The sequence below is a fragment of the Centroberyx gerrardi genome, chromosome 3 (assembly GCF_048128805.1).
Source record: "Centroberyx gerrardi isolate f3 chromosome 3, fCenGer3.hap1.cur.20231027, whole genome shotgun sequence".
Lineage (NCBI taxonomy): Eukaryota > Metazoa > Chordata > Actinopteri > Beryciformes > Berycidae > Centroberyx > Centroberyx gerrardi.
This window is the reverse complement of record NC_135999.1, coordinates 10,124,638-10,137,440: the sequence shown is the minus strand read 5'-3', so window position 1 is coordinate 10,137,440 and position 12,803 is coordinate 10,124,638. Positions and strand designations below refer to the sequence as shown.

Below are 12,803 nucleotides of genomic sequence, written 5' to 3'. Positions count from 1 at the left end.
AGCCAAGAGGCCAGACATTCCTGGCCTGGCTTGCCTTAGGTCAACCTAGTCTTGTTATTACTTTAGGCAGACTTCCAAAAAATGAAAGGCAATTTTTTATAAGCCTTTTTATTTTGTTTCAAAATGGATATTGACAAACAGAAGGCAAACAGATTGTATGCCCATTACTTATTTTTCATGACAACAAATATGTTGCTTTTAATTTAGTTCTAATTAGATACCATTTTAGAACACAACTAAAATTTATACTGGCATTTTTAAGTTAGTTTAAAACTCAGGAAAAACATAAGAGAAAGCATTGTATTATCTTGACAAATAAAAAAAATAAAAAAAACAATTTCAGGTTAACTGTGTAGCAAGACAGTTCAACGTAAGTGGAAAATCCACACTAGGAATTACATCCACAAATATGTTATTCCTATGACTGTAGTTTAGTCTTGACTTGTAATATACACAAATCTTTTCCAAATCTAGAAATAAGACTAACAAGACTGTCAATGTAATTGAGAGACAAATGATAGAGCTGGTCCATTGATAGTGAATTAGAGATTGACTTTGAAACACTGTAACAGTATGACAATATGACAATATGAACATGTTTTATGACTGCATACAATTACTGCTATTATGAAATCATGCAAATTATAGCCCAGACTCACTCTCTAATACACTGTTAATGTATCCGCTTCTTGTTTTATGTCTTGATTACATCACAATTTAGAGGTTTCTTTCTCTGATTTGTAGCTTTGGAAGATAATTGTACATATTCAATAATAATGTTGAGGGTACTGTCTGAGAAAAAAAACAACAAAAAAACAATTGACATTTGAATATTCAACGAAATAAAATTACATGGACAAAATCAATTAACAAGCTTAAATAACCCATATTTAACAAGAGGGGCTTACATAATAAAAAAAAAAATCATTTTGATATATATAAAGGGGCAATAAGTAAAAGTTTTACTGCCCCAAAGTACAAAATGACCATAATATATCTGTGAGGGGTTGATAGGGTTGTTGATCAATACCGATGACTCAATAATTACTTTGCCAGGGGCTGAAATTTCTGGCTTTCAAAACTCAATTTGTGGCCTGTACTGTTTTGGAACAAAAACTCCTCGGCTATTTCATGACGCTTTCAATATCCTCCCCCCACCTACTCCCCTCGCATTTTCAACTGCTCAACAATGGAGGATGGTGCTATGAGCAAGCGACCAGCGTTGCAACACATTTCAGCTATGAAGGTAAAAAAGCCTTGTTTTCAGCCAAACAGCATGTGACAAAGCAGTATTATTATTACAGCATTTTGGTTCATCATATATTCCCTATCACCACATGTTTCTTTTGTATCTGTGTAATTAGCTAGCATACTTGTCTTGACTGTGAAAATGTGACTGGTCGCTGAGAGAGGGCGATAAAGGTCACAATAAATAAACAAAATGCTGTAGAAAATGTGGAAAATACTGAATATTTGTTTTAATGTGTCAATGTTAGACACACGGCACACATCTTTTTACCGTATGACATTGCATTGGTAAAATTCATTATGCACATCTTTTGTTGTATTTAGTTCATTCTAGCCTGTTAGTTCTCGTCCACACTTAATAGCACTGCAAGATATTGATCCAATCAATGTCAGTTCGGTAACAGCTATAAGCCAGACAGCATCTGTGTCACAGCCAGTAGTGTAAGTGGCAAAACTACCAATGAGAAGGCTGTGAACTGAGGAGGACTGCCTGATGTTGTTGATGTCTCTGAAATATTAGAAAAGCAGAGGGTTTAGTAAATTAAATTCACTAGACTCAAAACAATTTCACACTTCCAAAAAAGCAGGCTTAACAGGAAGCTAGCCCAAGATTGAGGCCCACAACTTCTTTTAATAGTTAAACATGTTAATAGTTCTTTTAATAGTTAAACACTCTATAAACTATATAACAGCAAAGCAAAACTATATAACAAACAGTCTTTGAAATAGCATTTGTCTGACATTCCTATTTTTATTACTATTCTTACATATATGGTTCAACTACTTAACTATAAAAAATGTTATGTTATTTGGCAGAGATACTAAGCCATTTTCAATCTCAGCCTGTGTTAAAACTTTAAAAAAAAACAGTTCATGCACCAGGTATTGGAAGTTTTATGTTTGACAAACTAAATAATAGTATGCCTTCCTGCACACTAAGGACTCAACATTTGGTCCAGAATTTCATGGATCCAGATAGTGGCACTACTAAGTAACTCTGTCATTTTAAAATATTCTGTATTGGACAATGATTGTTGAGCCCAAGTATATTTTAACTATTGTTATTTGATAGATAATCACGGCATCTCTTTACATCTCTATTTGAGCAATGACATAGTGTTATCTTTATATTCTATGACAAGGTAGTGTAACAAATCAAATTACAGCAGATAAATAGTTTGATTTTGAAGTCTCAAAGAACTTACGTGCATTAACGCTGCCTGCTATAATGTTCAGGGTAGTAGAGTTGCTGGAAATAGCACTATTGAGAGCTGATGTTGCACTGCTTGGTGTAGGAACTGAGGTCTGATTTTTGAACACAAGGGTCATATTAACAACCACTGATCCATTCCTATAAAAAAGGGAGAGAAAACAGAACTCTGAAATGCCAACTCACAACCATAATTCTAGCAATTAGCCAGTGAAGGAAATGTAGTCTTACTCAAAGCTGTCGACAATAGAGCGAAGGAAAGCTTCAAAGCTCCCCTGGAAAACTGAGTTAACCTGAAAGAGAATTTAGCTGTCAGTTGCAATAATAAATACAAATAATGCTGATTGAATTGTTAAAGGGACCAATAGAGTAACCCAATTTGCATGTACCACAATGGAAAAAGTTTAGCAACATTAATCTTCTTATTTTCAATGCGCATGCTGATCTGAATGTTTTCAAAAAAGATTTAAGTTCAATCAATCAATCAATCAATCAATCAATAATCAATCAATCAATCAATCATAGCGCGTATTATAATGAGTTGCTGCACGTTTGAAAGGGTCAGTGGCTTTTGTAGTTAAATTTCTAAGGTGCTTTTCCATCTGTCGATGCTCATGGATGATTAATTTTAGTTTTAAAATCGATATCTTACCTCAGAGACCACATTCGAAGCCTTGGTCTTAAATGCTGCTGAGGATGAGTTGGAGAGATCTGAGGTGAAAGTTTCACTAAGACTAAACTGAAGACCCAGGGTGCCCTCACTGGATGAAGGAGGATTTGTTGATGCGGTTGTGATTGCTGTGGTAGCAGCGGTAGGAGCAGCAGTGGGAGCAGCTGTACTGGTGGGAGCAGCAGTGGGTGCAGCGGTGGGCGCAGCGGTGGGAGCAGCAGTGGGCGCGGCGGTGGGAGCGGCGGTGGGAGCGGCGGTGGGCGCGGCGGTGGGAGCAGTGGTGGGAGCGGCGGTGGGAGCGGCGGTGGGAGCAGCAGTGGGAGCAGCTGTACCAGTGGGAGCAGCAGTGGGAGCAGCAGTGGGCGCAGCGGTGGGAGCAGCAGTGGGAGCAGCAGTGGGAGCAGCTGTACCAGTGGGAGCAGCAGTGGGAGCAGCAGTGGGCGCAGCGGTGGGAGCAGCAGTGGGAGCAGCTGTACCAGTGGGAGCAGCAGTGGGAGCAGCAGTGGGCGCAGCGGTGGGAGCAGCAGTGGGAGCAGCAGTGGGAGCAGCTGTACCAGTGGGAGCAGCAGTGGGAGCAGCAGTGGGCGCAGCGGTGGGAGCAGCAGTGGGAGCAGCAGTGGGAGCGGCGGTAGGAGCAGCAGTGGGAGCAGCTGTACCAGTGGGAGCAGCAGTTGGAGCAGCTGTACCGGTGGGAGCAGCGGTGGGAGCAGCGGTGGGAGCAGCTGTACTGGTGGGAGCAGCGGTGGGAGCAGCTGTACTGGTGGGAGCAGCGGTGGGAGAAGCAGTGGGAGCAGCTGTACCAGTGGGAGCAGCAGTGGGAGCAGCTGTACCAGTGGGAGCAGCGGTGGGAGCAGCTGTACTGGTGGGAGCAGCGGTGGGAGCAGCTGTACCAGTGGGAGCAGCTGTACTGGTGGGAGCAGCGGTGGGAGAAGCAGTGGGAGCAGCTGTACCAGTGGGAGCAGCGGTGGGAGAAGCTGTACTGGTGGGAGCAGCTGTGGGAACAGCAGTTGGAGCAGCTGTAGCATTGGGAGCAGTGGTTGGAGCAGCAGTGAGAGCCGTAGTGGGAGCAGATGTAGGTGCAGCAGTTGCTGTATCAACGCCTGTATAAAACAAAATATAAACTGGTACAGAAGTTGGAGGAACACTGGGAGCAGTGATAACTGCAGCTCCCTGTATGTCATAATACTGAAAGAAACCAAAAAATTAACTCCTACTTGTTGCAACAATGGTTGATGCATTCAGTGGAAGGGTGAAGTTGGAGTTGTTCACAGCCTTCACTAAAACGTTAGCCACATCAATAGTGTCTGGCACTGAGCTGGCATTGTTAAATATCAGTTCAGCATCCACCACGATTGAACCTTGACTGTAAGATAAATTATTATCATTATTATTATTATTAATGGTGAGTTCTGATTTCATCTGACATGGCAATTGAACATGGAAATATATTTCAGATATTTCATGATTACCACAAAACTATGTGTAAAAAACATTCACCAAGCAAATAAACAAATAAATACCTTCGAAGCCATCTAAATCTGGTATGAAATTTGCAGTTTCTGGCATACATGTCCCATGTGAGTTAATAAACAGTCTGCTAACTATATTGGCTGTCCCAGCTCATCCATTGTGACGTAACTCACTTTGGCTTTGCTTCTCTGAGAAGTTTTCTTGTTTCCATAAGGAAAAATATGGATACTGTGATGTCATTAAAGCAATTCTCACATTTCCATTACCAACCTAAGACTGAAACATGCATACAGCATAGGTAAAACATAAATAACTTAATTTCTCAAATATAATATGAAAATCAATGTTGTATACCTGAAGCTGTTGACCACAGATCGATTGAAAAGAGCTTGATATTCTGCTTTATAGACAATGTCGAGCTGTAAAGATGAAATTGACACAAGCAATTTAAATAATATCGGAATAATCATGACAGAAGAAAGAGAATTAATATTATGTAACTGAGATCTTTGGGGTTTAAGATACAGAACTGATACTTAACTATATGTGTGTGTGTGTGTGTGTGTGTGTGTGTGTGTGTGTGTGTGTGTGTGTGTGTGTGTAATTTGATAATAAATTGGACAGTCATCAAAGATAAGAGGAACTACCAAAATGGACACAGGCATATATAAAATGCATGAGTAATAATTTTCATATTTCCTTTATATATTCAATATTCAATGATTTTGATGTTTTTATTTGGCATCTTCTTTGGGCAGAGGGCTAGAAATATGAAGGGACTTACCGCTGAAGTTATTGTGGCTGCCAAATTCTTGAACTCTGGTGAGTCTTTGTTTGAAAGTTCTTCTGTAAAGTTTTGCAGCAACTTAAATCCCAACTTGAGCTTTGCCTCTGGTAGTGGGGCAGGAGCAGCTGTTGTGGTTGTAGCCACAGCAGCGGGTGTTGTGATTGTTGGTGGTGATGATGTTCCATTCACTGGTGGAGAGGTTGCATTACCTGGTAGGAGTGAATTTGAATGGATTGGTAGCAAATCTGAATTGACTGGAGGTTAAGCTGAGTTGCACTGAATGCTGGTTAGTTGTACTGTTGTACTGACTGTTAATGTAACTGCATTTGCTGGTGGAGAGGTTGTATTACCTGGTGAGGATGATGTTGCATTGACAGGTGGTAAAGTTGTGTTGACTGCTGGTGAAGTTGCATTAGCTAGTGGGGGTAAATGTGTTTTGTGGTGAATTTTCATTTGCTTACAGTCAAATTCACTTGAGTTCTGATGAAGTTAGAATGATTAGAAGTGAAGTTGTATTGATGGATGGTATAGTAGAATTACCAAGTGGTGAAGTTGTGTTGACTGGTGGCGAAGTTGTGTTGACTGGTGGTGAAGTTGCATTAACTGGTGGAGCAGCTGTACCGGTGGAAGCAGCTGTGGGAGCAGCTGTAGCATTGGGAGCAGCAGTTGGAGCAGCTGTAGCATTGAAAGCAGTGGTTGGAGCAGCTGTAGCATTGAGAGCAGTGGTTGGAGCAGCTGTAGCATTGAAAGCAGTGGTTGGAGCAGCTGTACCGGTGGGAGTAGCAGTTGGAGCAGCTGTAGCATTGAAAGCAGTGGTTGGAGCAGCTGTAGCATTGGGAGCAGTGGTTGGAGCAGCGGTGAGAGCCGTAGTGGGAGCAGATGTAGGTGCAGCAGTTGCTGTATCAACGCCTGTATAAAACAAAATATAAACTGGTACAGAAGTTGGAGGAACACTGGGAGCAGTGATAACTGCAGCTCCCTGTATGTCATAATACTGAAAGAAAACAAAAAATTAACTCCTACTTGTTGCAACAATGGATGATGGATTCACTGGAAGGGTGAAGTTGGAGTTGGAGTTGTTCACAGCCTTCACTAAAACGTTAGCCACATCAATAGTGTCTGGCACTGAGCTGGCATTGTTAAATATCAGTTCAGCATCCACCACGATTGAACCTTGACTGTAAGAGAAATTATTATTATTATTACTATCATTATTATTATTATTATTATTATTATTATTAATGGTGAGTTCTGATTTCATCTGACATGGCAATTGAACATGGAAATATATTTCAGATATTTCATGATTACCACAAAACTATGTGTAAAAAACACTCACCAAGCAAATAAACAAATAAATACCTTCAAAGCCATCTAAATCTGGTATGAAATTTGCAGTTTCTGGCATACATGTCCCATGTGAGTTAATAAACAGTCTGCTAACTATATTGGCTGTCCCAGCTCATCCATTGTGACGTAACTCACTTTGGCTTTGCTTCTCTGAGAAGTTTTCTTGTTTCCATAAGGAAAAATATGGATACTGTGATGTCATTAAAGCAATTCTCACATTTCCATTACCAACCTAAGACTGAAACATGCATACAGCATTGGTAAAACATAAATAACCTTAATTTCTCAAATATAATATGAAAATCAATGTTGTATACCTGAAGCTGTTGACCACAGATCGATTGAAAAGAGCTTGATATTCTGCTTTATAGACAATGTCGAGCTGTAAAGATGAAATTGACACAAGCAATTTAAATAATATCGGAATAATCATGACAGAAGAAAGAGAATTAATATTATGTAACTGAGATCTTTGGGGTTTAAGATACAGAACTGATACGTAACTATATATGTGTGTGTGTGTGTGTGTGTGTGTGTGTAATTTGATAATAAATTGGACAGTCATCAAAGATAAGAGGAACTACCAAAATGGACACAGGCATATATAAAATGCATGAGTAATAATTTTCATATTTCCTTTATATATTCAATATTCAATGATTTTGATGTTTTTATTTGGCATCTTATTTGGGCAGAGGGCTAGAAACATGAAGGGACTTACCGCTGAAGTTATTGTGGCTGCCAAATTCTTGAACTCTGGTGAGTCTTTGTTTGAAAGTTCTTCTGTAAAGTTTTGCTGCAATTTAAATCCCAACTTGAGTTTTGCCTCTGGTAGTGGGGCAGGAGCAGCTGTTGTGGTTGTAGCCACAGCAGCGGGTGTTGTGATTGTTGGTGGTGATGATGTTCCATTCACTGGTGGAGAGGTTGCATTACCTGGTAGGAGTGAATTTGAATGGATTGGTAGCAAATTTGAATTGACTGGAGGTTAAGCTGAGTTGCACTGAATGCTGGTTAGTTGTACTGTTGTACTGACTGTTAATGTAACTGCATTTGCTGGTGGAGAGGTTGTATTACCTGGTGAGGATGATGTTGCATTGACAGGTGGTAAAGTTGTGTTGACTGCTGGTGAAGTTGCATTAGCTAGTGGGGGTAAATGTGTTTTGTGGTGAATTTTCATTTGCTTACAGTCAAATTCACTTGAGTTCTGATGAAGTTAGAATGATTGGAAGTGAAGTTGTACTGATGGATGGTATAGTAGAATTACCAAGTGGTGAAGTTGTGTTGACTGGTGGCGAAGTTGTGTTGACTGGTGGTGAAGTTGCATTAACTGGTGGAGCAGCTGTACCGGTGGAAGCAGCTGTGGGAGCAGCTGTAGCATTGGGAGCAGCAGTTGGAGCAGCTGTAGCATTGAAAGCAGTGGTTGGAGCAGCTGTAGCATTGAAAGCAGTGGTTGGAGCAGCTGTAGCATTGGGAGCAGTGGTTGGAGCAGCGGTGAGAGCCGTAGTGGGAGCAGATGTAGGTGCAGCAGTTGCTGTATCAACGCCTGTATAAAACAAAATATAAACTGGTACAGAAGTTGGAGGAACACTGGGAGCAGTGATAACTGCAGCTCCCTGTATGTCATAATACTGAAAGAAAACAAAAAATTAACTCCTACTTGTTGCAACAATGGATGATGGATTCACTGGAAGGGTGAAGTTGGAGTTGGAGTTGTTCACAGCCTTCACTAAAACGTTAGCCATATCAGTAGTGTCTGGCACTGAGCTGGCATTGTTAAATATCAGTTCAGCATCCACCACGATTGAACCTTGACTGTAAGAGAAATTATTATTATTATTATTATTATTATTATTATTATTAATGGTGAGTTCTGATTTCATCTGACATGGCAATTGAACATGGAAATATATTTCAGATATTTCATGATTACCACAAAAATGTGTAAAAAACATTCATCAAGCAATTAAACAAATAAATACCTTCGAAGCCATCTAAATCTGGTATGAAATTTGCAGTTTCTGGCATACATGTCCCATGTGAGTTAATAAACAGTCTGCTAACTATATTGGCTGTCCCAGCTCATCCATTGTGACGTAACTCACTTTGGCTTTGCTTCTCTGAGAAGTTTTCTTGTTTCCATAAGGAAAAATATGGATACTGTGATGTCATTAAAGCAATTCTCACATTTCCATTACCAACCTAAGACTGAAACATGCATACAGCATTGGTAAAACATAAATAACCTTAATTTCTCAAATATAATATGAAAATCAATGTTGTATACCTGAAGCTGTTGACCACAGATCGATTGAAAAGAGCTTGATATTCTGCTTTATAGACAATGTCGAGCTGTAAAGATGAAATTGACACAAGCAATTTAAATAATATTGGAATAATCATGACAGAAGAAAGAGAATTAATATTATGTAACTGAGATCTTTGGGGTTTAAGATACAGAACTGATACTTAACTATATGTGTGTGTGTGTGTGTGTGTGTGTGTGTGTGTGTGTGTGTGTGTGTGTGTAATTTGATAATAAATTGGACAGTCATCAAAGATAAGAGGAACTACCAAAATGGACACAGGCATATATAAAATGCATGAGTAATAATTTTCATATTTCCTTTATATATTCAATATTCAATGATTTTGATGTTTTTATTTGGCATCTTATGTGGGCAGAGGGCTAGAAATATGAAGGGACTTACCGCTGAAGTTATTGTGGCTGCCAAATTCTTGAACTCTGGTGAGTCTTTGTTTGAAAGTTCTTCTGTAAAGTTTTGCTGCAATTTAAATCCCAACTTGACCTTTGCCTCTGGTAGTGGGGCAGGAGCAGCTGTTGTGGTTGTAGCCACAGCAGCGGGTGTTGTGATTGTTGGTGGTGATGATGTTCCATTCACTGGTGGAGAGGTTGCATTACCTGGTAGGAGTGAATTTGAATGGATTGGTAGCAAATCTGAATTGACTGGAGGTTAAGCTGAGTTGCACTGAATGCTGGTTAGTTGTACTGTTGTACTGACTGTTAATGTAACTGCATTTGCTGGTGGAGAGGTTGTATTACCTGGTGAGGATGATGTTGCATTGACAGGTGGTAAAGTTGTGTTGACTGCTGGTGAAGTTGCATTAGCTAGTGGGGGTAAATGTGTTTTGTGGTGAATTTTCATTTGCTTACAGTCAAATTCACTTGAGTTCTGATGAAGTTAGAATGATTGGAAGTGAAGTTGTATTGATGGATGGTATAGTAGAATTACCAAGTGGTGAAGTTGTGTTGACTGGTGGCGAAGTTGTGTTGACTGGTGGTGAAGTTGCATTAACTGGTGGAGCAGCTGTACCGGTGGAAGCAGCTGTGGGAGCAGCTGTAGCATTGGGAGCAGCAGTTGGAGCAGCTGTAGCATTGAAAGCAGTGGTTGGAGCAGCTGTAGCATTGGGAGCAGTGGTTGGAGCAGCGGTGAGAGCCGTAGTGGGAGCAGATGTAGGTGCAGCAGTTGCTGTATCAACGCCTGTATAAAACAAAATATAAACTGGTACAGAAGTTGGAGGAACACTGGGAGCAGTGATAACTGCAGCTCCCTGTATGTCATAATACTGAAAGAAACCAAAAAATTAACTCCTACTTGTTGCAACAATGGATGATGGATTCAGTGGAAGGGTGAAGTTGGAGTTGGAGTTGTTCACAGCCTTCACTAAAACGTTAGCCATATCAGTAGTGTCTGGCACTGAGCTGGGATTGTTAAATATCAGTTCAGCATCCACCACGATTGAACCTTGACTGTAAGAGAAATTATTATTATTATTATTATTATTATTAATAATGGTGAGTTCTGATTTCATCTGACATGGCAATTGAACATGGAAATATATTTCAGATATTTCATGATTACCACAAAACTATGTGTAAAAAACACTCACCAAGCAAATAAACAAATAAATACCTTCGAAGCCATCTAAATCTGGTATGAAATTTGCAGTTTCTGGCATACATGTCCCATGTGAGTTAATAAACAGTCTGCTAACTATATTGGCTGTCCCAGCTCATCCATTGTGACGTAACTCACTTTGGCTTTGCTTCTCTGAGAAGTTTTCTTGTTTCCATAAGGAAAAATATGGATACTGTGATGTCATTAAAGCAATTCTCACATTTCCATTACCAACCTAAGACTGAAACATGCATACAGCATTGGTAAAACATAAATAACTTAATTTCTCAAATATAATATGAAAATCAATGTTGTATACCTGAAGCTGTTGACCACAGATCGATTGAAAAGAGCTTGATATTCTGCTTTATAGACAATGTCGAGCTGTAAAGATGAAATTGACACAAGCAATTTAAATAATATCGGAATAATCATGACAGAAGAAAGAGAATTAATATTATGTAACTGAGATCTTTGGGGTTTAAGATACAGAACTGATACTTAACTATATGTGTGTGTGTGTGTGTGTGTGTGTGTGTGTGTGTGTGTGTGTAATTTGATAATAAATTAGACAGTCATCAAAGATAAGAGGAACTACCAAAATGGACACAGGCATATATAAAATGCATGAGTAATAATTTTCATATTTCCTTTATATATTCAATATTCAATGATTTTGATGTTTTTATTTGGCATCTTATTTGGGCAGAGGGCTAGAAATATGAAGGGACTTACCGCTGAAGTTATTGTGGCTGCCAAATTCTTGAACTCTGGTGAGTCTTTGTTTGAAAGTTCTTCTGTAAAGTTTTGCTGCAATTTAAATCCCAACTTGACCTTTGCCTCTGGTAGTGGGGCAGGAGCAGCTGTTGTGGTTGTAGCCACAGCAGCGGGTGTTGTGATTGTTGGTGGTGATGATGTTCCATTCACTGGTGGAGAGGTTGCATTACCTGGTAGGAGTGAATTTGAATGGATTGGTAGCAAATCTGAATTGACTGGAGGTTAAGCTGAGTTGCACTGAATGCTGGTTAGTTGTACTGTTGTACTGACTGTTAATGTAACTGCATTTGCTGGTGGAGAGGTTGTATTACCTGGTGAGGATGATGTTGCATTGACAGGTGGTAAAGTTGTGTTGACTGCTGGTGAAGTTGCATTAGCTAGTGGGGGTAAATGTGTTTTGTGGTGAATTTTCATTTGCTTACAGTCAAATTCACTTGAGTTCTGATGAAGTTAGAATGATTGGAAGTGAAGTTGTATTGATGGATGGTATAGTAGAATTACCAAGTGGTGAAGTTGTGTTGACTGGTGGCGAAGTTGTGTTGACTGGTGGTGAAGTTGCATTAACTGGTGGAGCAGCTGTACCGGTGGAAGCAGCTGTGGGAGCAGCTGTAGCATTGGGAGCAGCAGTTGGAGCAGCTGTAGCATTGAAAGCAGTGGTTGGAGCAGCTGTACCGGTGGGAGTAGCAGTTGGAGCAGCTGTAGCATTGAAAGCAGTGGTTGGAGCAGCTGTAGCATTGAAAGCAGTGGTTGGAGCAGCTGTAGCATTGGGAGCAGTGGTTGGAGCAGCGGTGAGAGCCGTAGTGGGAGCAGATGTAGGTGCAGCAGTTGCTGTATCAACGCCTGTATAAAACAAAATATAAACTGGTACAGAAGTTGGAGGAACACTGGGAGCAGTGATAACTGCAGCTCCCTGTATGTCATAATACTGAAAGAAAACAAAAAATTAACTCCTACTTGTTGCAACAATGGATGATGGATTCAGTGGAAGGGTGAAGTTGGAGTTGGAGTTGTTCACAGCCTTCACTAAAACGTTAGCCATATCAGTAGTGTCTGGCACTGAGCTGGGATTGTTAAATATCAGTTCAGCATCTACCACGATTGAACCTTGACTGTAAGAGAAATTATTATTATTATTATTATTATTATTATTATTATTAATAATAATGGTGAGTTCTGATTTCATCTGACATGGCAATTGAACATGGAAATATATTTCAGATATTTCATGATTACCACAAAACTATGTGTAAAAAACATTCACCAAGCAAATAAACAAATAAATACCTTCGAAGCCATCTAAATCTGGTATGAAATTTGCAGTTTCTGGCATACATGTCCCATGTGAGTTAATAAACAGTCTGCTAACTATATTGG

At 39.8% G+C, this 12,803-nt stretch overlaps 2 protein-coding genes across 2 annotated transcripts; both read right to left on the bottom strand.

Moving 5' to 3' along the window:
- Positions 1-1,652: 1,652 nt before the first annotated feature.
- Positions 1,653-8,477, bottom strand: LOC139922499 (uncharacterized). Its single transcript, XM_078282725.1, has 6 exons — positions 8,393-8,477; positions 8,081-8,278; positions 3,111-4,228; positions 2,690-2,751; positions 2,454-2,599; positions 1,653-1,756 (listed from the first exon to the last, which is right to left on the bottom strand). The coding sequence occupies exons 1-6, from the start codon at positions 8,475-8,477 to the stop codon at positions 1,653-1,655; spliced, it is 1,713 nt and encodes a 570-aa protein (XP_078138851.1).
- Positions 8,478-9,286: 809 nt separating this feature from the next.
- Positions 9,287-12,496, bottom strand: LOC144538505 (uncharacterized). The gene is made up of 9 exons (XM_078282724.1): positions 12,384-12,496; positions 11,931-12,269; positions 11,741-11,806; positions 11,482-11,599; positions 10,350-10,504; positions 9,987-10,235; positions 9,797-9,862; positions 9,538-9,655; positions 9,287-9,302 (listed from the first exon to the last, which is right to left on the bottom strand). The coding sequence occupies exons 1-9, from the start codon at positions 12,466-12,468 to the stop codon at positions 9,287-9,289; spliced, it is 1,212 nt and encodes a 403-aa protein (XP_078138850.1). The 5' UTR covers positions 12,469-12,496.
- Between the last annotated feature and the right edge of the window lie 307 nt (positions 12,497-12,803).